General features: G+C 44.3%; 2 protein-coding genes and 2 non-coding genes across 5 annotated transcripts in view; all 4 read left to right on the top strand.

Annotated features, from left to right (window-relative positions):
* Positions 1-24,002, top strand: part of LOC124016427 — a 549,380-nt gene that overhangs the window by 461,447 nt on the left and 63,931 nt on the right. The gene's annotated exons all lie outside the window — the stretch shown is intronic.
* On the top strand, positions 79-24,000 carry LOC124015444 (protein RRP5 homolog). 2 transcript variants are annotated; one of them, XM_046330632.1, is made up of 35 exons: positions 79-156; positions 1,030-1,159; positions 1,391-1,528; positions 1,802-1,966; positions 4,016-4,177; positions 4,485-4,605; positions 6,311-6,486; positions 6,773-6,880; positions 6,992-7,198; positions 7,600-7,724; positions 8,864-8,927; positions 9,183-9,329; positions 10,244-10,495; positions 10,932-11,057; positions 11,267-11,461; positions 12,175-12,348; positions 12,835-13,048; positions 13,251-13,403; positions 13,712-13,821; positions 14,067-14,560; positions 14,706-14,768; positions 14,861-14,957; positions 15,065-15,154; positions 15,331-15,436; positions 15,687-15,864; positions 16,579-16,635; positions 16,861-16,983; positions 17,306-17,428; positions 17,688-17,856; positions 18,299-18,571; positions 18,863-19,113; positions 20,809-20,977; positions 21,237-21,390; positions 21,743-21,908; positions 23,417-24,000. In XM_046330632.1, exons 2-35 carry the CDS (start codon positions 1,052-1,054, stop codon positions 23,586-23,588), a joined length of 5,430 nt encoding a protein of 1,809 aa, XP_046186588.1. In that variant the 5' UTR covers positions 79-156; positions 1,030-1,051; the 3' UTR covers positions 23,589-24,000. The 2 variants fall into 2 exon arrangements, with proteins under 2 accessions (XP_046186588.1, XP_046186587.1); XM_046330631.1 differs by having other exon boundaries at positions 118-200; positions 1,028-1,159.
* LOC124016554 lies at positions 4,247-4,394 on the top strand. Its single transcript, XR_006835366.1, has one exon. It is a non-coding gene; the product is annotated as a small nucleolar RNA SNORD15 (small nucleolar RNA).
* On the top strand, positions 19,248-19,493 carry LOC124016583. Its single transcript, XR_006835394.1, has one exon. It is a non-coding gene; the product is annotated as a small nucleolar RNA SNORA53 (small nucleolar RNA).

Here is a 24,002-nt window from a genome sequence, read left to right as displayed (position 1 = left end):
TCAATGAATAACCCCGCCTTTTTAATGTAAAATTGGACAGTGACAGGTTTGTTGAAACGTCAATCACTTGAAAGATGGACGTGAATGGACAATTAGGAAACGCCCACTGAAGTTCGTTTCCGGTTTGAAAACATGGCGTGCTTCTGATCCACACATGTGAGTTTGCATACCAACTTCTGAACTGGATATTTAAAAAAAAAGGTCGAGTTTGCTGGTAGATGTTACATTTTTATAAACATGTAGAATCGAGGAAAACGTTGGCACGTATTGATTGTTGTATTTTTGTATTTTAACCGATTGTCTGGTACGTATAGCTTGCATGCTAATGAACTGTAGCTTACTAGCTAAGGTTAGCAATGCTGCTGATGTTTTGGTATGTGCTAGTGGGGATGTAAGCAAGCCATCAAGATTCTAGCTAAATATTTTGTGAAGCAGAAGGTAAATAATACATTCACTGTGGATGTAGCAATGCCAAAGTGTATGAAAGTGTAAGATATATGAAACTGTACAATCATACATTGCTTGATATGTGCAGTGGTGTAAAAATACTTTAAAGTAGTACTTAAGTCGTAGTACTCGTTACATTTTGAATGCTTAGCAAGACCGGACAATTGTCCAATTCACGCACTTATCAAGAGAACATCCCTGGTAAATCCTTACTGCCTCAGATCTGGCAGACTCACTAAACACAAATGCTTCGATTGTAACTTTGCCCATGGCTATCCTAATAAAAACAAGAACATCGTGTCGTCTGGTTTGCTTAATATAAGCAATTTTCTTTTTAAATGTATACTTCTAATTTTGATACTTAAGTACATTTGACACCCAATACTTTTAGACTTTTACTCAAGTCGTATTTTACAGGGTGACTAACTTTTACTTGAGTTAATTTCTTTAAAGCTATCTTTACTTTTACTCAAGTATGAAAATGGGTTGCTTTTTCCACCACTGGCATGTGTTCTAAAAGAGCCCTTATCACCCCCTTTCCTCTCTGATTGATAACATTCACTGTGTATTTTGTCTCTGTAGACCTTTAAATCAGTAAACAACCATGGCATCAACGGAGGAGGACTTCCCTCGCGGAGGTAAAACCAAGCAGACCACTGAAAGTAAAGCAGAACCTGTGAGAAGGCATACAGAAGTGGACAATCTGTTCGAGGTATAACATTTTTTAAATGAGTCTAGTCGATCATCAATGTGATATACGAACCTTGTTGTGGTTTAGCTCTAATTAGCTCTGGTCCAGAGATTCGTTCGCAACAGTGCAGCCGACTGACACTCTGGCGACAATGCAACCTACTGACGCCCTGGACCAGAGAGAAGCTCAAATGTGCATCTCAAACAGTATTCTGTCTGTCGGTAAAGATACTATTGTGGTTGACTCTTTCAGACACATACAGCAGAGGAATCCAAGAAAAGGAAGGGACAGAAAGGGGATGCCTTGAAGAAAGCTAAGAGGCAAAGGACGAGCAAAGAGGAGGCGCTGAAGCTCAATACAACAACCTCTGTAGATATCCTACAGTTAAAAGTATGTTCAATCAACAACATACTTTTTAACATTTTATATTTCTCTGCCATCTCATTTCTTTTGCACACCCTTTGAATGTGATCTGAACCTGGGTCATGCTCATAAGGGTACAACGTTGCAATTTTTTCTTTAAAGGTTGTGTAACAGGGAAAGGGGTAAAAAAAAGTGTTTCTTATTGGACAAGTTCAAGGAGTCCCTCTGTGTCGGTACATTTTCTTCTGGTTGATTACTAATGAACACAATCCTGTTTTTTTGTGTTTTTTTTACCCCCAGAGCCTGAAGGTGGGTACCCTACTGCTGGGCTGTGTGAAGGAGGTGGCTGATTTTGAGGTGACGATTAACCTGCCCAGCGGCCTTCTGGGATACCTGAACATTTCCAATATCTCGGACTCGTACACCAAGCTACTGAGTGACCACCTGGACTCTGCTTCTTCAGAGGTAACACATTTCATGTAACTCCTACCGAGGGGATTGTTCTGTCTTCTATAGGTAAAAGGCTATGCACTTGTTTTTGAGGTGTCTAATAAGGCAGTTCTAAGGGCATGTCTACACTTGACACATAGATGCTACTTCTGCTATCAGAATATGATAATCACTTTGAAGACAGTTCTAGGCGCACAAAAGTCGCGTTGGGTTCATATAAGGCTGATCACCTCAGGGACGCATTGTGTGCGGACTTCTCCTGAGTCTGGACGCAATCAGGCCACTGAAAGCGTATATAGTGGGCGACGTCATCAGCATTCCAACTGCAAGTTTTTAGAAACTTGTTTTCTGGGAGCGAGAGCCATCTTTTCATTATACTGTTGTGGGGGAAATATGTTCTTTGTGTGTGAGGAATGTGTTTGCTGGCTTCATAAATGTAATCCAGCTGGCTAATATTTTGAAAAACACCATTGTGTTTGGCTGGAGTTCCAGAGATGTTTCTGCTAACCCCTTTAGCTTTCCGAGCTTGCTGGCTAGCTACAGGGGCTAGTTGAGATGTTTCTGCTAACCCCTTACACCATTTGACTAGTTGTTTGTTTGGCTGGAGTTCCAGAGATGTTTCTGCTAACCCCTTTAGCTTTCCTGAGCTTGCTGGCTGGAGCTACAGGGGCTAGTTGACTAGTTACACCATTGTGTTTGGCTGGAGTTCCAGAGATGTTTCTGCTAACCCCTTTAGCTTTACCCATTGTGTTTGGCTGGAGTTCCAGCTGGCTAGCTACAGGGGCTAGTTGACTAGTTACACCATTGTGTTTGGCTGGAGTTCCAGAGATGTTTCTGCTAACCCCTTTAGCTTTCCGAGCTTGCTGGCTAGCTACAGGGGCTAGTTGACTAGTTACACCATTGTGTTTGGCTGGAGTTCCAGAGATGTGTTTCTGCTAACCCCCATTTGGAGCTTTCCGAGCTTGCTGGCTAGCTACAGGGGCTAGTTGACTAGTTACACCATTGTGTTTGGCTGGAGTTCCAGAGATGTTTCTGCTAACCCCTTTAGCTTTCCGAGCTTGCTGGCTAGCTACAGGGGCTAGTTGACTAGTTACACCATTGTGTTTGGCTGGAGTTCCAGAGTTTCTGCTAACCCCTTTAGCTTCTTGCTGGCTAGCTACAGGGGCTAGTTGACTAGTTACACCATTGTGATGTTTCTGCCAACCCCTTTAGCTTCTGGCTAGCTACAGGGGCTAACCACCATTTGTTTGGCTGGAGTTCTTTCCGAGCTTGCTGGCTAGCTACAGGGGCTAGTTGACTAGTTACACCATTGTGTTTGGCTGGAGTTCCAGAGATGTTTCTGCTAACCCCTTTAGCTTTCCTAGCTTGCTGGCTAGCTACAGGGGCTAGTTGACTAGTTACACCATTGTGTTTGGCTGGAGTTCCAGAGATGTTTCTGCTAACCCCTTTAGCTTTCTGGAGTTCCAGAGCTTGCTGGCTAGCTACAGGGGCTAGTTGACTAGTTACACCATTGTGTTTGGCTGGAGTTCAGAGATGGCTAGTTGACTAGTTACACCATTGTGTTTGGCTGGAGTTCCAGAGATGTTTCTGCTAACCCCTTTAGCTTTCCGAGCTTGCTGGCTAGCTACAGGGGCTAGTTGACTAGTTACACTATTTGACTCCTGCCATCAAGTTCTTGTGCTATGATCATCTTTGCCACCATTAGCAGAATGCTTACTGACATTTGAATATAGTGCAGGGAAAGGAAATCCTGACACTGTAGACATATTTAAATGTAGTGTAGATGCATGATCAGAATACAAAATACAAAATTGATCAGAATACAAAACTTAATTAACTGTAGTCTACACACGGCCTGAGAGGTCTTATCCTCATATTATACAATATTTAGAAGAACTGTGCTCTGAGTTTTTTTGAAACGTATACAGCTTTAATTATTACATTTTTTGCTTGGTGCACCGTGGGGCTCCCGACCTTACGGAGTTCAGAAGAGAATGCCTGATGCTGTACGAATGAGGTGTGAACAACGCATCCTAATGGATCCACTTTGCTCTTTCTCCCCAGGAGATCTTCTCACTCGCCAGTCTCTTTTCCCCGGGCATGCTGGTCAGGTGTGTGGTAACCAGGTTGGACACTGCCAAAGGAGGATCGGTCAGCATTCAGCTGTCAATCAACCCCAAAGAGGTCAACAAGGGCTTGAGTACTGGCTCTCTGAAGGCTGGCTTGGTGAGTCAACACCTACAGTATACGTGATATAGTACAAATTAAAAACAGGATCTGGGCCTGTGATATCCTCTTCAGTGATGATACGATGGCGAGTCGGAACGGAGCACAGTCTGTCTTGGGGCGTCACTGAGTCAGGGTCATGTTTTGTGTCTCTGGGTTCAGTTCCCCAGAGCAGTGTCTCTTCAGTTGAAGACATAGAGGCATTTGTCTAAGAAGAGCTAGAAAAATAAAGAAAAGTTGTGATATCCTGTTCATGATTTGAGGTCATGCTTTAGGCTTAGACGGACGTGTCACGTTTTTGTTTCAGATCCTGAGTGGTTGTGTGGAGAGTATTGAGGATCACGGCTACCTGGTGGACCTCGGCATCAAGGGAACCAAGGCCTTCCTGCCCAAGCAGGCAGCCAAAGACAAAACGAATAGTCCGAAAGGTATCTAAAGAGTCCCCTTTCACATCAAATATAGTACACATACAATTCAATGTCACGCTGTTAGTTTCTCCAGGAGTCAGATACATTTCTTCAATGTACTCTGTAGACGTCAACATTACTAATGGGTTATTAACCTGTCTAGGACTGGCGGAACCCCTCGCCAACAGCCAATGAAATTGCAGGGCGCCAAATACAAATCAACAGAAATCTCATAAATCAAATTTCTCAAACATACAAGTATTAGGCACCATTTTAAAGATACAATTCTCATTAATCCAACCACAGTGTCTGATTTTAAATTTTAAAAATGCTTTACAGTGAAAGCTCCACAAAATATTATGTTAGGTCACCACCAAGTCACAGAAAAACCCAGCCATTTTTCCAGCCAAAGAGAGAAGTCACAAAAAGCACAAATATATATCAAATGAATCACTAACCTTTGATGATCTTCATCAGATGAAACTCATAGGACTTCATGTTACACAATACATGTATGTTTTGTTCGATAAAGTGCATATTTATATCCAAAAATCTAATTTTACATTGGTGTGTTATGTTCAGTAGTTCTAAAACATGCAGTGACTTTGCAGAGAGTCACATCAATTCACAGAAATACTCATGATAAATGTTGATGAAAATTCAAGTGTTATGCATGGAACTTTAGATACACTTCTCCTTAATGCATCCGCTGTGTCAATTTCAGAAAAACTTTACGGAAAAAGCATAATCTGAGTACGGCGCTCAGAGCCCAAACCAGCCAAATGAAATATACGCCATGTTGCGCAGTCAACATTAGTCAGAAATAGCATTATCAATATTCACTTACCTTTGATTATCTTCATCAGAATGCACTCCCAGGAATCACAGTTCCACAATAAATGTTTGATTTGTTCGATAAAGTTAATCATTTATGTCCAAATAGCTTCTTTTGTTAGGGCGTATGGTAAACAAATCCAAAACGCGCGTTGAGGTCCAGCCGAACGTCAGACGAAAAGTTCAAGAAGTTATATTACAGGTCGTAGAAACTTGTCAAACTAAGTATAGAATCAATCATTAGGATGTTTTTATCCTAAATGTTCAATAATGTAGAAAAGCAATGGAACAAGAGCTAACTCATGTGAATGCGCGTGGCTGAGTTCGAGGCTGCTGCCAGACCTCTGACTCAATCCCCTCTCATTCGGCCCCCCTTCACAGTAGAAGCCTGAAACAACGTTCTAAAGATGGTTGACATCTAGTGGAAAATTACCCATATCCCACTGTGTATTCGATAGGGGCTGAGTTCAAAAACTACAAACCTCAGATTTGTCACTTCATGTTTGGATTTTATCTCAGGCTTTTGCCTGCCATATGAGTTCTGTTATACTCACAGATATCATTCAAACAGTTTTAGAAACTTCAGAGTGTTTTCTATCAAATACTAATTATAATATGCATATATTAGCATCTGGGACTGAGTAGGAGGCAGTTTACTATTCCTCCAAAAGTGAAAATGCTGCCCCCTATCCCAAAGAAGTTTTAACTGTGTTGAATGTGACTTTTCTGGGTCATGTTCATTGTGGCTCGCAATTGAAAAACTTTTAAAATGTTTTGCAACAGAAAATATAAATGAGAATTTCTTATGGGACAAGTCCCGGTAGCCCCTTCCCGTTTCAGTCTGTTTTCTTCCGTTTGATGCCTAACGAACACAACAACCCTGGTGTTGCAGAGCTGAAGGTGGGCCAGTATGTGACTTCTCTGTTGGAGGAGGTGAAGAACGATGAGCGTGTGGTCCGTCTGTCCATCAGCCCCACGGCGGTGGCCCAGGCCGTTGCAGACACAGCGCACGGCTGGACCCTTACCAACCTGCTGCCTGGCCTACTGGTCAAGGCGCAGATCAAAAAGGTACATTGACTGAATACTGTATTCTAACAACAATCGTATACTTATTAGTAGTCTAAGTCTAAGCACAGAGAAGTGTTGGCTTACACCTATGATTATAAATTAACAATTGCACCGTTTCATGGCTTAGTATTGTTGGTAAATGTCTCTTGTTGCTTGATGTATACACTTTTTGTAATATTTATAGCAACTAGAGAACTTGCAATTTAGTATATCTGAGAGGTCTCTTTTTTTAAAGTCAATAATCTGTTGATGTCCTGTTTCATTGTGGTTGACACTGTGGTTCTAGGTGACCCTACATGGTCTGATTCTGGAGTTCCTCTCCTCCTTCACCGGCCTGGTGGACTTTATGCACCTGGAACCAGAACAGGCCTCCACATTCAACGAGGGAGACAACGTAAGAATTCATGAGAATTTCAAATTGGCCAATTATGACTGTAATCTTGTTTAGACATTACGTTCAGTTGACCTTTATTGACCTTTGACCTCTTACCCCTTTCTCTCCCAGGTGAAGGCCTGCGTCCTTTATGTGGAGCCGTCCACCCGGCTGGTGGGCCTGTCCCTGCGCAGCCACCTGCTGCAGCCAGGGGGCGATGTGGATCTGGTGACCACTGAGAGGATAGGGGAGGTGGCGCATGGCTGCAAGATGACTGCTCTCCATCACCTGTCTGGAGCCATGCTGGAGCTGCCTGACCAGACTGTGGTGTTTGTACATGTGAGTCCATGTTGTTAGACCATCCTTGCGTTGCGTCTTGTGAGTTTAAGTACCAACTCGGGTCTTTGTACATGTTAGTTCCTATTGTTGGTAGACCATATTGTTGGTGTACTATACTAACTATAGCCAAGGCCTTCTTTATAGACCTGGTAGTGCACCGTACTACTGCCAAAATGCTAAGGATCAGCCACTATAGGACAAAGACAGTGTTGTAGAGAATATTGCGAAGGTGAGAACATAATGGTGAGCCCATGCCCCTTGGATCATGTGACAAACCAACATTAAAAACAATGCAAACCCATGGTTGTTTTGACCTGGCCCAGTGAAAGTGGACTAATGTGGTCTGTGACTGGCCAAGTGGCAGTGGTTTGATTTGATCCGTCCGTTTCTCCCGTCTCCAGAGGAACCACATGAAGGAGCCCATGGAGTCGTTCAACCTGAACCGTGTCATGGCCAAGCCTGAACACACCTGTAGGATCATGGACTTCAGCCCCATGGAGCAGGTGCACCTGGTCAGCCTGCGTCAGTAAGTGTGGTGTGGTGTGTGTGTGTGTGGATGGATGGATGGACATCCTGTAGTGCAGTGGTACTCAAATGTTTTCATTTAATTTTCTTTCCCCCCCCCAGAACCAATAAATACATGACTTCAATAACATAGTATTTTTCAAGTTATCTTTCTCAAACGTTTGTGTATTGTCCCATACAATAATCTGTATTCTTAATTGTCTATTTCGGGTGACTCTACTACAATTCCCAAGCAACCCCACTAGGGGTCACGAACCCGACTTTGAATAGTGTGTGTGCGTGAAAGCCCTGTTGCAAATGTGTGTGACGTTTTCAATTCCATTCAATACATCTAGAAAGGACGTATGTTTGTTCCAGTTTGGAAAGGACGTATGTTTGTTCCAGTTTGGAAAGGATGTATGTTTGTTCCAGTTTGGAAAGGATGTATGTTTGTTCCAGCTTGGAAAGGATGTATGTTTGTTTCAGTTTGGAAAGGATGTATGTTTGTTCCAGTTTGGAAAGGATGTATGTTTGTTCCAGTTTGGAAAGGATGTATGTTTGTTCCAGTTTGGAAAGGATGTATGTTTGTTCCAGCTTATAAAGGACGTATGTTTGTTCCAGTTTGGAAAGGATGTATGTTTGTTCCAGCTTGTAAAGGACATATGTTTGTTCCAGCTTGTAAAGGACGTATGTTTGTTCCAGCTTGGAAAGGATGTATGTTTGTTCCAGCTTGTAAAGGACGTATGTTTGTTCCAGCTTGGAAAGGACGTATGTTTGTTCCAGCTTGGAAAGGGCGTATGTTTGTTCCAGCTTGGAAAGGACGTATGTTTGTTCCAGCTTGGAAAGGACGTATGTTTGTTCCAGCTTGTAAAGGACGTATGTTTGTTCCAGCTTGTAAAGGACGTATGTTTGTTCCAGCTTGTAAAGGACGTATGTTTGTTCCAGCTTGTAAAGGACGTATGTTTGTTCCAGCTTGTAAAGGACGTATGTTTGTTCCAGCTTGGAAAGGATGTATGTTTGTTCCAGCTTGTAAAGGACGTATGTTTGTTCCAGCTTGTAAAGGACGTATGTTTGTTCCAGCTTGGAAAGGACGTATGTTTGTTCCAGCTTGTAAAGGACGTATGTTTGTTCCAGCTTGTAACCTTGCTGTCTCTCCTATAGGAGCATCATTGATGCCCCGTTCTTCAGAAGATACCATGACATCCAACCTGGACAGATTGTTCAGGTAAGATATTTTATATTTTTAGTTTGTCTCTCTCTCTCGCACAACACCTCTGAAAGGTCTTTAAAAAAATGCCCATTAAAGTGTGTGTGTGTGTGTGTAGGGTGCCAAAACTCTGGTAACTTTCCTAGGTTTTCTAGAAATCCAGGTTGGGGGATTCTGGATGATTTGCTCCTGATTCCAGGAACCTTCCAACCTTGGAATTCTGCATTCCTAGTGGCGTGTGTTTTAACCCAGTTTGTCCTCCCTCTCTCCCAGGGCACGGTGACGTCCCTCCAGAACCATGGCATGATGGTGAAGGTGACCGACTATATCAGAGGCCTGGTTCCCCGGACACACCTCTCTGACATCATCCTCAAGAACCCAGAGAAGCAGTACGCAGTGGGCATGATCATCAAGTGCCGGGTCAGTAGTACTGTGTAACCGCTCACCTTTAGAAAGGGTCAACTGTGGTGACCTTTAACCTTGGGGAACCAATCATTGATGAAAAAACACCTACTCATAATTCTCTTTTGCAAATATTAGGTATAGGTTAATCTATCTAATAAGTAGATGAAAAATTGTCTTGTAAGGATATGCAAATGTGAAATGAATGTAGGAGAATATAACACATTAGATCTGGTAAAAGATAATACATGGCGCTTGTATCGCCAGGGTAGTGGGTTCGATCCCCGGGACCACCCATACGTAGAATGTATGCACACATGACTGTAAGTCGCTTTGGATAAAAGCGTCTGCTAAATGGCATATATTATTATTATTATTATTATATTAAAAAAACATGTGTTTTTTGTATTTTTTGTTGTACCATCATCTTTGAAGTGCAAGCGAAATTCTATAATGTATTATTCCAGCCCATGTGCAATTTAGATTTTGGCCACTAGGTGGCAGTGGTGAATGTGCAAAGTTTTAGATTGATCCAATGAAGCATTGTATTTCTGTTCAAAATGTTGTATCAAGACTGCCCAAATGTGCCTAATTGGTTTATTAATAACTTCAAGTTCATAACTGTGCACGCTCCTCAAACGATAGTATGGTATTCTTTCACTGTAACAGCTACTGTAAATTGGACAGTGCAGTTAGATTAACAAGAATTTAAGCTTTCTGCCAATATCAGATATGTCTATGTCCTGAGAAATGGTCTTGTTACTTACAAACTCATGCTAACCACGTTAGCGCACATTAGCTCAACCGTCCCGCGGGTGGAACACCAATCTGTAGAGATGCTTAAGAGGTTTTAATGTACTCTGTGCTTGCTTGTCTGGTTTGCTGTTTAATTTCTTCGGTTAAAACGGTTTCCCTCCATCCCTCTGTCTCAGGTGTTGTCGGTGGACCCACAGGCGAAGAAGCTGACCCTAACCAGGAAAAGGGCCCTGATAGATTCCTCCCTCCCCCCGTTCCTGACCTACGAAGATGCCCGCCGCGGTCACATCTCCCACGGGTTCATCGTCTGTGTCAAGGACTTTGGCTGCATCGTCTGTTTCTACGGCAAAGTCAAGGGGCTGGTGCCCCCCAACGAGCTCAGCACGGAGCCAGTGATAGTTCCTGAGAACGTGTTCTACGTCGGACAGGTGAGGGGAAACAAAATGGCTGCCTGGAACTTTTCTGTATCTTGATAATTCTTATGCGTTGTAGATTTGCTGTTGTTTTTCTGTTCTACTTGCGATATAGGCTAATTGTCCTCTTGAATAACTTTGAAGTAGCCTACTGATAGTTATTGAACTTTGACACATAAAAGTTTAACTGAAGTTCTTCCACCAGTTTGTCTTGCCGGTGTCAGGAAAGGTTCTGTTTTAAACTTCTGTATCAAAACAGGGAAGTCTTAGTTTAGTTTGGATTTCTTTTTCATTAATTGGTCTTTGGACCAATCACATCTGAAAAAGATCTGATGTGAAAAGGTCTGATGTTAAATGTTAAAATACCAATTAGTGGGGAGAAAAATATCAGAATTGGGCTGCCTTTCTAAACGCAGTCATAACGGCTACCTTGGTTCTCTGTTCTGTTCAGGTGGTGAAGGCTAAAGTGCTGAACTGTGACGTGGAGAAGGAGAAGCTCCTTCTTTCCTTCAAGGCAGTGACAGGAGGAGACACGGAGGGACCGCCTAAACCCGAGTTTGACTTTGAGGTTGGGAAGGTAAGAAAATGGCAGCACGTCCTTTCATATTGTTAACACATATAATCATTTCTGAATTTGTAAAAAAAAGAAGAAAAAAGAAAAGATGGTCTCTCTTACATAGTTGCAGGTTCTATGCCGTTGTTAAACGTGTTAGGTTCATCTCCGTTGTTGGCTTGGAGTCTAAACTGATCTTTGCATTCTGTTTTTTGTCTTTTTGTTTGTTTTAGAAAGTGGAGGTTAAGGTGGTGAGTAAATTCCTTACCGGTCTGGAGGTGTCCATTCTGCCAGAGGAGACCCCCGCCTTGCTACCCATGATGCACCTCTCCGACCACGTGTCCAACTGTCTACTGCTGTGGGAGGGGCTGCAAGAGGGTGACATCATCTCCAACATTCTCTGCCTCAGCAAGAAGAAACAGACTATTGTATCCTTTTCATACTTTTGAACTTCAGATCGCTCACTTACCTCCACACATCGATTTCAGACACATAGGCTCCAACAGATCGCATCCACACATCGAGTTCAGACACATAGCCCAAAACATAACAGATCGCAGACACATAGCCCAAAACATAACAGATCTCCACACACATCGATTTCAGACACATAGCCCAAAACATAACAGATCGCTCACTTACCTCCACACATCGATTTCAGACACATAGCCCAAAACATAACAGATCGCTCACTTACCTCCACACATCGATTTCAGACACATAGCCCAAAACATAACAGATCGCTCACTTACCTCCACACATCGATTTCAGACACATAGCCCAAAACATAACAGATCGCTCACTTACCTCCACACATCGATTTCAGACACATAGCCCAAAACATAACAGATCGCTCACTTACCTCCACACATCGATTTCAGACACATAGCCCAAAACATAACAGATCGCTCACTTACCTCCACACATCGATTTCAGACACATAGCCCAAAACATAACAGACCGCTCATCGGTGTGGCTGAATGTTGTGTTCGTCTCACCATTGTGGTTGGCTGTCGTGGTTGTGTTTAGAATGTAGTGGCTATACCAAGGAAATGACTACCTTTTACTAAAGGACATCGTAACCACGTTTCACTGTAGTACGACTACACAGTACCTTTCCCTTAACCCTGCCTGTCTCAAGACCCTGACTAAAAAGCCCACTCTGAAGTCATTCCTGGAGGAGGGGGGCGTGGTGGCTAAGGAGTTCTCTGACATCACAGTTGGGTTGCAGCTGATTGGCTGGGTCAATAACATCATGCCCTATGGAGTGTTTGTGGAGTTCCCCTATGGCCTGGTTGGCCTGGCCCCTAAAGCGGTGAGTTGGTAGGGAAGGAGTTACCTGTGGGAGTTAGCCACAGTCAATTGGAGTTAGTGGGAGTAAATTGGAATTTACTAAGAGTTAGTAGGGGTCAATGGGAGTTAGTAGGTGGGAGTTAGTAGGGGTCAATGGGAGTTAGTAGGGGTCAATGGGAGTTAGTAGGGGTCAATGGGAGTTAGTAGGGGTCAATGGGAGTTAGTAGGGGTCAATGGGAGTTAGTAGGGGTCAATGGGAGTTAGCTAAGAATATATTATGCAGTTTGTTGAAAAGGTATAATCACCCTGACAAAGATCCACAAGGATCTGAAGCTCAGTCATATGTTCAACCAAAGAAACACAATCGGAACAGATTTTTATTTTCAGGATTCCTCTCTTTGTAGAATTTATGCAGCTCACGTTTCCTTGCTCCTTCAAATCATCAATAACATTGTCTAAAAGCCATTAGTATAGAATAATTTATATTGACATACTCTTTCTCCTCTAGGCCATGAGTGACAAGTTCGTCGGCGACACTGCGGCTCACTTCCAGCTGGGCCATACGGTGGTTGCCAAGGTGACCAACTTGGACGAGGAGAAGCGCAGGTTCCTGGTCAGTCTCAAGATGTCAGAGGTCCCCTCCCCTAAGAGAGACTGCCAGGCCAGGCTGATCCGAGGCCTGCAGGAGAGGAAGGCAGTGATGGAGATGATGGCCAGCAGAGGTACGTGGGTGGAGTTGTAACGTTGTTGTCCACTGTTCAAGGAACTATTAGTTTTCTTCCGTTGGCTAAAGTTCCCTTTTCCTAGTAGGTTCAAAAGTGCTATTCCAATACATTTAAATTGATCAAAATGATTATGCTAAGAGTTACCGTTAACTCCCTCTTTTCTCTTGTTCCTTCTCTCTCCTCCCTCTGTCTCTGACAGGTGACTCTGACCTACTCAAGCAGCTGTCTGCGGTGACCATAGGCCAGAGGATGAAGATGAGCGTAGACGAGGTGAGGGAGGACGGGAGTGTCACCTTCAAGTCAGACGAACTCAGCGCAGCCACCGTACTGGCCACCAAGGACCATGCGCCGGGTGAGTATTCACTATATGTTCAGACAGGGTAGGGCTCAATCCCCTTTCAATTCAGGAAGTGAATTGAAATTACAATTGTAGCTCCTGCATGGACTGAATTTAAATGGAATTGACCCTGTACCCAGTGGGACTTTTACCAGACATAATATGGGGAATCTTTTGACTGTTACACCTTAGTCATCGCGATGAACCCAATAATAGAGCTTTGTTCACCCTTCTACCAGACACATGAGGAATCTTTTGAGTGTGACACGTTTTGACGGTTACATCATAGGTATAATGTAAACTAAATGTGTGTAATGTTTCAGGTAAGTTGGCGACGGGACAGGAGTGCATGCCGGTAATCCTCCACGTTGACCTCGTGACCTCTGAAGTCTACGTGTCCCTCTTGGCTAAACTGACCGGCAAGAGGAAAGCGGTGAGTAAAAGGCTGCATCTCAAGTGACACCCTAGTTCCTATATAGTGCGTTTGGAACACTGCCCTACTATAGCTAGTATGGTTTGACTGCGTGAAGCTTCTTTATGAGTGGTTGGGTGGCTGAGAAGTCAATAGATCTGTATTCTCCCTCAAGTTGAAACTCCCTGCACCCTTATGGACGAAACAATCTTTAACACTTTGAAAAGCCTTCAAATCTTGATAGTTCATAACCTGTGTCCTTATAGGTGGAGGCAGGGTCCACGCACACTGCCACTGTGCATCACGCCGACCGCGACTTTGCCGTCATCTCATTGGGCGACACGGCCCAACTGACGGTCATCCAAACCACCAATCACCTCAACGAAACGTTCCGCTTCGACTCTGAGAAACTGACCGCCGGTAAAACCCTGGCGATCACCGTCACCAAATCCATCTGCGAGGAACTAGAAGGGCTCCCCCTAGTGTCCTGGGAACTCGCCCCGCCCACAAGCAGAAGGTTCATCTCCAACTCCAAGAGGTCGAAGGGCATGTATCGCTACGGCGACGTGGTCAAGGGGAAGGTGAAGACGGTGAAGCCTACGTGTGTGCTGGTGACGCTAGAGGACGGGAGCACGGGGTGCGTGCACGTGTCCGAGATACAGGAAGTGGTGTGCGTGGGAACGTTCCCCACGTCCTTCCTCAAGATAGGAAGTGAGGTCACAGCCCGGGTCATCGGAGGACGGGAGGGCAACAGTCACAGGTAAGGATAACAATATAGTAACAGATTTAAGTAGACATATTTTCTTATATAGATCATTTGAAGGGTATTTCTGAATTACAGGTATTCTGTTTGAAATATTTGCATTATTTTAGTTGCAAATATATATTGTCTTTCTTTTATTTAGGTTCTTGCCGTTCTCCCATCCCAACTTCACGTACTCCATGCCTGAACTCTCACTTCTTCCCAGGTAAATGTGCTGAACATTTAGAAGAACGTATTCTGTTATTATAGTGCCTTTTTTGGTTTCTTGTTAGATAATCTTTCCCTCTCTGGTCACAGGAACCTGAAAGAAGACGCAGATGTTAAGCCTGTCAAGACCAAAGAGAAGCTGAAGCGTTATCAGGTCGGAGACGACGTCATTTGCTTTGTGTCAAAGGTGAGTTTGAACAAACGTACATTTAAGTTAAGTAACTTGTTATACAGAATGTGTGAAACGTGTTTAGTAGTAGTACTAATTGTGTTAAATGTGTATTTCTTCCTCAGTACTTTCCAAATAGGAAGTGTCTAGAAGTGACTACTGGTCCCTCAGTAACTGGAACTGTTGAACAACTGGCCATGACCTCTGACTTTAAAGTATGTTTTACACAGACTTAACTCAATGTTTTTCTCATTCCTTCTATGGGGAATTCACAGACATTTTTGTAAAATGGTAAAATGAAGATGGTGTCATCCCTCAGATGTCCCGTATACTGTATGGATCTGTGTTCACCCTAATAGGTTCTCTAAAATCATTCATTTGTATTATTCAGGGTGCCAAACACCCAGAGAAGCTGTTCAAGCTGGGCCAGGCGGTCAGTGCTAAGGTGGTGACAGTCAGCTCCTCCAAGCCCTCACGCCTCTCATTGTCTCTCAATGGTGAGAACACAAAATAAACACAACCCTCTTCTAACCGTCAGTAGTACACTGAATATTCCATAGAACCTTCTAAACATCAGTACATTGAAAATAGGCCCTTCTAACCACCAATACAGAAATATCAACACATAACCAACTTTTAACCTTTGAACCATCAATACAGACATGTCGACTCACCATATACAGCTCTCTCGCTATATGTTGTGGTTGCATTTACTCACTCGTGGTGTTGGTTGTCAATCGCTGTCAGGTGTACACAAGTTGGAGAAGGGCCATGTAATCATGGGGTTGGTGCAGAAGATAGATCCAGTCCTGGGTCTGCTGGTGAAGCTGCCGTTCAGCGCCATGGGAACGGTTGCCATGGAGGACCTGGCCGACAAATATAAGCCAAAACCTCTGGAGCGGTACAGCAAGGACCAGCTGGTCAGGTCAGTGGCACACTTTAAACCTGGGTTCAAGGCTAACTGGACCAGCTGGTCAGGTCAGTGGCACACTTTAAACCTGGGTTCAAGGCTAACTGGACCAGCTGGTCAGGTCAGTGGCACACTTTAAACCTGGGTTCAAGGCTAACTGGACCAGCTGGTCAGGTCAGTGGCACACTTTAAACCTGGGTTCAAGGCTAACTGGACCAGCTGGTCAGGTCAGTGGCACACTTTAAACCTGGGTTCAAGGCTAACTGGACCAGCTGGTCAGGTCAGTGGCACAGGTCAGTCAGTGGCAAGGGTTCAAGGCTAACTGGACCAGCTGGTCAGGTCAGTGGCACACTTTAAACCTGGGTTCAAGGCTAACTGGACCAGCTGGTCAGGTCAGTGGCACACTTTAAGCCTGGGTTCAAGGCTAACTGGACCAGCTGGTCAGGTCAGTGGCACACTTTAAGCCTGGGTTCAAGGCTAACTGGACCAGCTGGTCAGGTCAGTGGCACACTTTAAGCCTGGGTTCAAGGCTAACTGGACCAGCTGGTCAGGTCAGTGGCACACTTTAAACCTGGGTTCAAGGCCAACTGGACCAGTCTAAAAGTTAGTCAAGTTAAAATGGTTTTTGGAGTGTTACCTCTCTAAAGCTGGTCTTTATTTATGTAATTCTTCAAGTTATTTCAAGGTCATACTAAGTCATGTGTTAATGTTTTTGTGCTCTTTCTCCAGGTGCTGCATTGTAGGAGAGGCGAAGAGCAATTGGCAGTTGTCCCTCCGCTCTTCGAGGTACGATTCCCCATCTGACTTGGTTTTCATGGACAAAATGAATTAAAGAGTTCAAGTGTATTAGGAAATGCAATATCGACACCCTATTCAACCCTATACATGTCTCTCTCTTCGTTCTTCTCCTCTATTCTACTGGTCCATTCTAACTATCATATATCTATGTTAGGCACTTTGAGCACTGGGAAAAGGGCATTTTCCAAATGACTCATTTGAATGATCTTTCAGGACGAACCCAGAGAAGGCCTCGGTAGTCCAGGACCCAGAGATTGTGTCTCTAGAAGACCTGTCAGAGGGGCAGATCGTCAGAGGCTATGTGAGGACTGTCAATGCACAGGGAGTCTTTGTTAGGTAACTCAGTCCATTATCCCTTGATAGAAACCAACCCTTTTAATAAAATGTAAAAAATGACCTACCTTTACAATGTCCTGGAAAGATATGAAACTATGAATGAAAAATACATGTACGGTATTCATTACTTCTGTATTATACTTAGACATGATATCTCAGATTCACAGTCCCTTTAGTATACATGTACAATGGTCTGGGAAGGTATGACATTATCATGCAGCTTTTTCCTGAAGATCAATTCTGATTATGAAAAACCAACGTATAAAAGCTGTTGCTATGGTAATATAGCTAATTGAAAATGTTGCCTTTTTGTTTTTGACAGTTTGTCTAGATCCATACAGGGCAGAGCCCGGTTCCAGAAGGCCACTAAGTACTTTGTGGCTAGCCACCAAGACTATGCCAAGAAAGTACCGCAGGCCACACTGCTCACCACCAAGATCCTCAGGTAAGCCCCCCTACAATAATTTGGTACAACCCCACCACCACTGCTCGGCCCTTCCTGACCACCTCATTCTTGAATAGGGGTGTTCCATAAAACAAGGAAGTTGTTAGTCATATTTTTGGGTAATAACCTAGATTTATTTGTTATATTGAACATGTCTGTGACCCACAGGGTTATTATGGCGCAAACAAGAGCCCCAATGTGTAGGAGTTTTAAGTTTTCTACATTTTGGTTTTTAACACGAATGTGTTGTTCCTCGCAGCATCGACAAAGAAAGCGGGCTGGTGGATCTGTCTCTGCTCCAAGAGGACACTGGGAAACCAGACGTGCTCCCAGAATCCCTGGGGCTGCACCTGCGCCTGACAGGAGAGGCCAAGGAGAAGCGTGACGCCACCAAGAAGAGGAAACGCACGGAGTCGGAGAGCAAGCAGGTGTCCATTTGGTCCTCTTTTGTTAATACAAGGTCATCTAACGTAGCAGGTGTCTGAGCGGGGTCACCACATCCAGTTTTCAGAGGAAAAGGACGCTACGTTGGAGACGCTGTATCCCTGAAACCCGGATGTTTCTGGCTTCTAGTGACCCCGCTGAGGGTGAAATACAAGCTAATCCTTTTTTAGTTTGAATAAACAAAGTGATATCACACTTGCAACAAGATAACTGAGATGTGTGAGTGCTTTTAATTGTTTTTTAAATTATACATGTAATACAATTGAGATAAGCTATTTTCAAAGGAAACCTGTCCTCTTCCATCATGTGACTGATACTAACACTACCAAACAGAATAGAGGACGCACTGATCACTGTATAACTTGGGTTGCCATGGGGACTGGAATGTCTAATCCATATCATCACTTATCTTCCGTCTTAACGCAGGGAACCGCAGAAAATGTTTCGACGAAGAAGAAGACGAAGAAGGGGAAAGGGGAGGACATCGACAGCGGAGTGGAGGTGTATTTCAGAGAAGAAGAGGAGGAAAATAAGTTGGAGCCTGCGGAGGTAGAGAAGCCCGTCCCAGTGCAGCCGGCCAGACTGCAGGTGACCGGAGGGTTCTCCTGGGATGCAGCGCTGAGCGCCCTGAAACCAGCGTCCGCTGCCCTGGGGGGAGAGGACTCCAGCGACGGAGAGGACGGCGAGGGGAACACTAAGGTAACGAGTTATGCTGGGGTTGTACTATGAGTGGCACCTACTAAAGGAAATCACTTAAAGGAATGTTTGCGTTGCATTTGCTATGAGGGTTAGAATGGCTGTACAGCCTCAAATGTTCATGGAGGTGTACGTCTGACCTCTGGGGTGGATTAAATATAGTACTGATATTGTTTTCATGACCTTGTATGACCTTTCTCTATCTCTCTTTAACTGCCACTCTCCTCTAAATCCTTTCGTTCTTTCCTTTTTTCTTTTCTTCTTTCCTTGCTTTCATCCCCCTCGTCCACTCAGCCCAAGAAGAAGTCTCACCATGAGCAGGGGGTGGAGAAACGGGAGGCTGAGAAGGCCCTGACGAAGCTGGAGACGGAGCTGATGGACCCAGGCCTGCGACCCCAGACGGCGGCTAGCTTTGAGCGCCTGCTACTCGGCTCCCCTGACAGCTCTCTGCTCTGGCTGCAATTCATGGCCTTCCACCTGCAGGCCACACAGATAGAACAGGCTAGAGCGGTGGCTGAGAGGGCTCTGAAGACTATCTCCTTCAGGTTAGTGGTGGGGTGGGGACAGGTGTGTGTGTGTGTGTGTGTGTGTGTGTGTGTGTGTGTGTGTGTGTGTGTGTGTGTGTGTGTGTGTGTGTGTGTGTGTGTGTGTGTGTGTGTGTGTGTGTGTGTGTGTTCATAACACGCTCCTTAGATCCACTTCTGGAGGGTTCTCCTGTGCTGGTGCTGTCGTCGCTCTCTGAGTGCTGCAACTCCAGCCTGGAGGCCCTCAGCAGCTTTCTGGCTGTACAGTTGGAGGTGCTTGAGTCATTGGTGTGTGAGAGCAGTCTATCTACCTGCCCCGCCCAGCCCCACTGTTGCTCTGGCAACCCTCAGTTCTACTGGGGGGGATTCTACCAGAGCAGCTGGGCTGGGGGGCGGACAACACGAAGAAAGCGGGTCTTGTGGGTGGGTTGACGTGGGGGGATATGAATGTGTCGATTAGGGCTGGGCAGTATACCGTTTTTTTTTTTTACTTGGCCTTCTAAAACGGTATTTGAATGTTTGGTTTGTTAAATGTGATACGCTGTGTGTAACGTCCATTTTTATAGTTTACTTCGCTACTTGGGCCATCTCTCTGCTCTCTCTCTCTCTCGTTCATGCCCGTTTCCACAGACCGAGCCCCGCCCCCTGTCACTCAAGGAGTGCATTTGTTGTTCCTCGACCACGAGACACATGCGCTCAGTCTGCATGGTCAATGCAGCACATGCAACAATGCTTTCACTTTGCCTATTAATATAAATCTACTAGCTTTCTATAATTACACTATTAGTGTGTTTCTTACATCAGCAAACGGCTAGTTTGTCTTTTCTTAGAAAATTGGGTTATTTGCCGCTAATGCTAATCCCTAGTTAGCTGGTTAGCTAGCTAATAAATGTACTGAGTCAGAGAACATAATCAGCTATACAGCCTGATAATACGTGTATCTTCAGTATCTTCTAAATCAGAGAGGAATACGCAAAGCATGAATATGTTAGCTAAATTAAGTAGCTTAAAGAAAACATTCAATGTAGCCAAAGATTGTAGGGTCCCCAGGGAAACACTTGTCAACACTTTGGTTCCTACCCTGTCACAATAACTCCTCCCTGGCATTTTCATTCGTTGTCATGTCAAACAACACTATTCAAAGTGCTCACTATTATATTCTAACTACATAATTAGAAAAATCATTCTATTTCCATGATTCCAACAGTTCACCCAAGTGTTTTGCTCTGAATTGCAAGTCAAATTTGCAACAGTTGCAACATTTGGTTAAAAATAAGGTCTAGATTGTTTTCCCGTGTCGTGCAGCCGTACTTGGCAGTATGGAAATGATCTCAAATTAGTTCAGGAAATGCAGAAATTCATAAAAATGTAGAAAAATATTTTTTGGTTGAATTGAACAGTATTAAACCATCAGGATGTAGAAAGACCCATCACTTAGAATGTATGTGTTGCCACCCTAGGGTCACGCACTACTCATAAAACACATTTACAACTTTTATTTATTCCAAAAAAAAACACAATACCATCATACCGCCTTTAAAAAAATAATAATAATAATTGAAAAGCCCTAGTGTTGATTGTGTGTAATGTCTGTATCCTGTCTGTCATCAAATAATTCTTACAAAGATGTATCACAAAAAATAAGAGGTGAAAGGAAGAAGGAAAGGGTGTGTAAAATATGTATGTATTCCATAACACGTGTGTATTCTCCCTCAGAGAAGAGCAGGAGAAGCTGAATGTGTGGGTGGCTCTGTTGAACCTGGAGAACCTGTATGGGACAGAGGAGAGTCTTCAGAAGGTGTTTGAGCGAGCCGTGCAGTATTGTGAACCCATGCCCGTCTACCAGCAGCTGGCTGACATCTACGCCAAGTGTCAGAAGACTAAGGTAACTTACTGCCAGGGCTCACAAACATTCATTACAACGGCTAACATTCCTCAATGGGGAAAAAAGTCATATACGACACAAGTAAATTACGTGAAGCATATTAGAGCACGTTAGATGTGGTATTGGGAGTTTTTTTTCTGCACTTCTTGTAAGGTTTCTTCTGTTGAATGGTCCCGCGAGCTTGCTGTTTTTACTGGTGCGGTTTGGAGTAGGTTCTCATCAATTCTGTGTCTGTGTGTCTGTGTGTCTGTGTGTGTAGGAGGCGGAAGGTCTGTACAAGACCATGGTGAAGCGGTTCCGTCAGGAGAAGGCTGTGTGGCTGAGCTACGGGACCTTCCTGCTCCAGCAGGGTCAGAGTGACGCGGCCAGCGCCCTGCTACAGAGGGCCATCAAGAGCCTGCCGAACAAAGACAGTAAGGCCCCTGTTATCGCCTTTCGGGCCCATACACACCTTTTGGGAGCCCCCTACCTCAACACATTCCCTATTCGATCTCTAGCTCCAATTGGACACTGGGTTGGATTGATATAAACAAGATGGCAATAACGCCATCTTGTGGAATTTTGGCTGTATTGCTTTACGCCAATCTTTCCTGTCCTGTTTCTACTCAGTCCGTTTATCTTTCAACTTTCTACTCACCAAGTCATTTGTCCAGGTTGACAGCTCTTAGTTAGTACCTTCTTGACTCGATGACAAAAAGGTACTAACACCTTACATACAGTATCTCCATGTTAACCATCCACCTTCTCCGTCGTCGTCCTCTTCAGATGTGGATCTGATAGCGAAGTTTGCCCAGCTGGAGTTCCGCTACGGAGACGTAGAGCGAGGAAAGGCCATGTTGGACAGGATCCTGACCAGCTACCCCAAACGCACCGACCTGTGGTCCGTCTTCATAGACCTCATGGTCAAACACGGCTCCCAGAAAGAAGTCCGGTGAGTGAGCCCGCCGGCGCCGCACTGGTTTTGTTTTGTTTACGAAATGACGTTGGAATAGCCTGATCCCAGGTCTGTTTGGTATGACAATGACCATAGGTGCAATAAAGCACCAACACATCTGGGACCAGGCAAACCCGGTAATATTTCATTTATGAAAACATGTTTGAATATTAAATATGATCGACTTTAGTCTAGGAAATATTTTTTGAACATTTATTCAAACTAAAAAACAAAAATGCTTTATTTACATAAGTATGCAGACCCTTTGCTATGACACTTCGAAATTGAGCTCATGTGCATCCTGTTTCCATTGATCAGCCTTGAGATGTTTCTACAACTTGATTGGAGTCAACCTGTGGTAAACTCAATTGATTGGACATGATTTGGAAAGGCACACACCTGTCAATATAAGGTCCCATAGTTGATGTGCATGTCATAGCAAAAACTAAGCCGTGAGGTGGAAGGAATTGTCCATAGAGCTCTGAGACAGGTTTGTGTCGAGGCACAGATCTGGGGAAGGACATAGCTACAGAGTTCCTCTGTGGAGATGGGAAAACCTTCCAGAAGGACAACCATCTCTGCAGCACTCCACCAATCAGGCCTTTATGGTAGAGTAGCCAGACGGAAGCCACTCCTCAGTAAATGGCACAAAACCCACTTGCAGTTTGCCAAAAGGAACCTAAAGACTCTGACCACGAGAAACAAGATTCTCTGGTCAGATAAAATCAAGATTGAACTATTTGGCATGAGTGCCAAGCGTCACATCTGGACCATCCTTACAGTGAAGCATGGTGGTGGCAGCATCATGCTGTGGGGATGGTTTTCAGCGGAATGGGACTGGGAGACTAGTCAGGATGGAGGGAAAGATGAATGGAGCAAAATACAGAGAGAACCTTGATGAAAACCTGCCCCAGAGCTCTCAGGACCTCAGACTGGGGCGAAGGTTCACCTTCCAACAGGACAACGACCCTTAGCACACAGCCAAGACAACGCAGGATTGGCTTCGGAACAAGTCTCTGAATGTCCTTGAGAGGCCCAGCCAGAGCCCGGACTTGGGCCCGATCAAATATCTCTGGAGGGACCTGAAAATAGCTGTGCAGTGACGCTCCCCATCCAACCTGACAGAGTTTGAGAGGATCTTCAGAGAAGAATCTTCAGAGGAGATACTCCCCAAATAAAGATGTGCCAAGCTTGTAGCATCATACCCAAGAAGACTCGAGGCTGTAATCGTTGCCAAAGATGGTTCAACAAAGTACTGAGTAAAGAGTCTGAATACTTATGTAAATGTGATATTTCATTTTTTATTTTATAAATGTGCGAACATTGTCATTATGGGGTATTGTGTGTAGATTGAGGCATTTTTATTTCACTTTAGAATGAGGCTGTAACGTAACAAAATGTGCAAAAAGTCGAGGGGGTCTGAATCATTTCCGAATGCACCGTCATTGGTGGCACTGTGTTTCCTGTCATGTGACCTGGTCTAACATCCTGTTTGCTGTGTTCAGGGCTGTGTTTGACCGTGTGATCCACCTGAGTGTGGCGGTGAAGAGGATCAAGTTCTTCTTCAAGCGTTACCTGGAGTATGAGAAGAAGAGCGGCACGCCAGAGAGCATCCAGGCTGTGAAGGACAAGGCTCTGGAGTACGTGGAGTCTAAAGGGACAGAGGCCGCCAGATAGAGAGACACACACACGTTTTGGGGATTTTCCAACAGCTGTTGTGCAACTGTGGGAGAAGAAGCAAACTGCTCAAGGGGGGAAGCCTGACCTGAGTGCCATGACAGCCTCGACACACACACCGATGTAGCCACACGGATGCACACACACCCTGCTATTGGATGGTGTTGATGGATATTCGGGGAAGACATTTGTTAATTGCTTGAAAGCTTTCAAATGGTGACATGTCACACATGATATGGACTTGGGAATGTGGGAGGTCATTCTACCTAGTCTTTTTTTACCCATTTTGTATAAATAGCATCATTTAAACTAAATAGACTTTTTTGTATGTATGGATGAGAAAGCATGCTGACCTGACGGAATAGAATGACTATCATTTTGTAATGAAATAAATGACAGTAAACAACCTAAACT

This window comes from Oncorhynchus gorbuscha, linkage group LG26 (assembly GCF_021184085.1).
Source record: "Oncorhynchus gorbuscha isolate QuinsamMale2020 ecotype Even-year linkage group LG26, OgorEven_v1.0, whole genome shotgun sequence".
In the NCBI taxonomy this organism is placed as follows: domain Eukaryota; kingdom Metazoa; phylum Chordata; class Actinopteri; order Salmoniformes; family Salmonidae; genus Oncorhynchus; species Oncorhynchus gorbuscha.
Note: the sequence above shows the minus strand (reverse complement) of the source record. Positions and strands in the feature narration are given on the sequence as shown.

What these genes read in the sequence shown, in the direction of transcription:
- LOC124015444 (XM_046330632.1), top strand. Translation starts at nt 1,052, where the DNA reads ATGGCATCAACGGAGGAGGACTTCCCTCGCGGAGGTAAAACCAAGCAG. An exon ending in CACCAAGGACCATGCGCCGG is followed by an intron (nt 13,404 to 13,711) that starts GTGAGTATTCAC and finishes GTAATGTTTCAG; the next exon opens with GTAAGTTGGCGACGGGACAG. An exon ending in CGGGAGGGCAACAGTCACAG is followed by an intron (nt 14,561 to 14,705) that starts GTAAGGATAACA and finishes TCTTTTATTTAG; the next exon opens with GTTCTTGCCGTTCTCCCATC.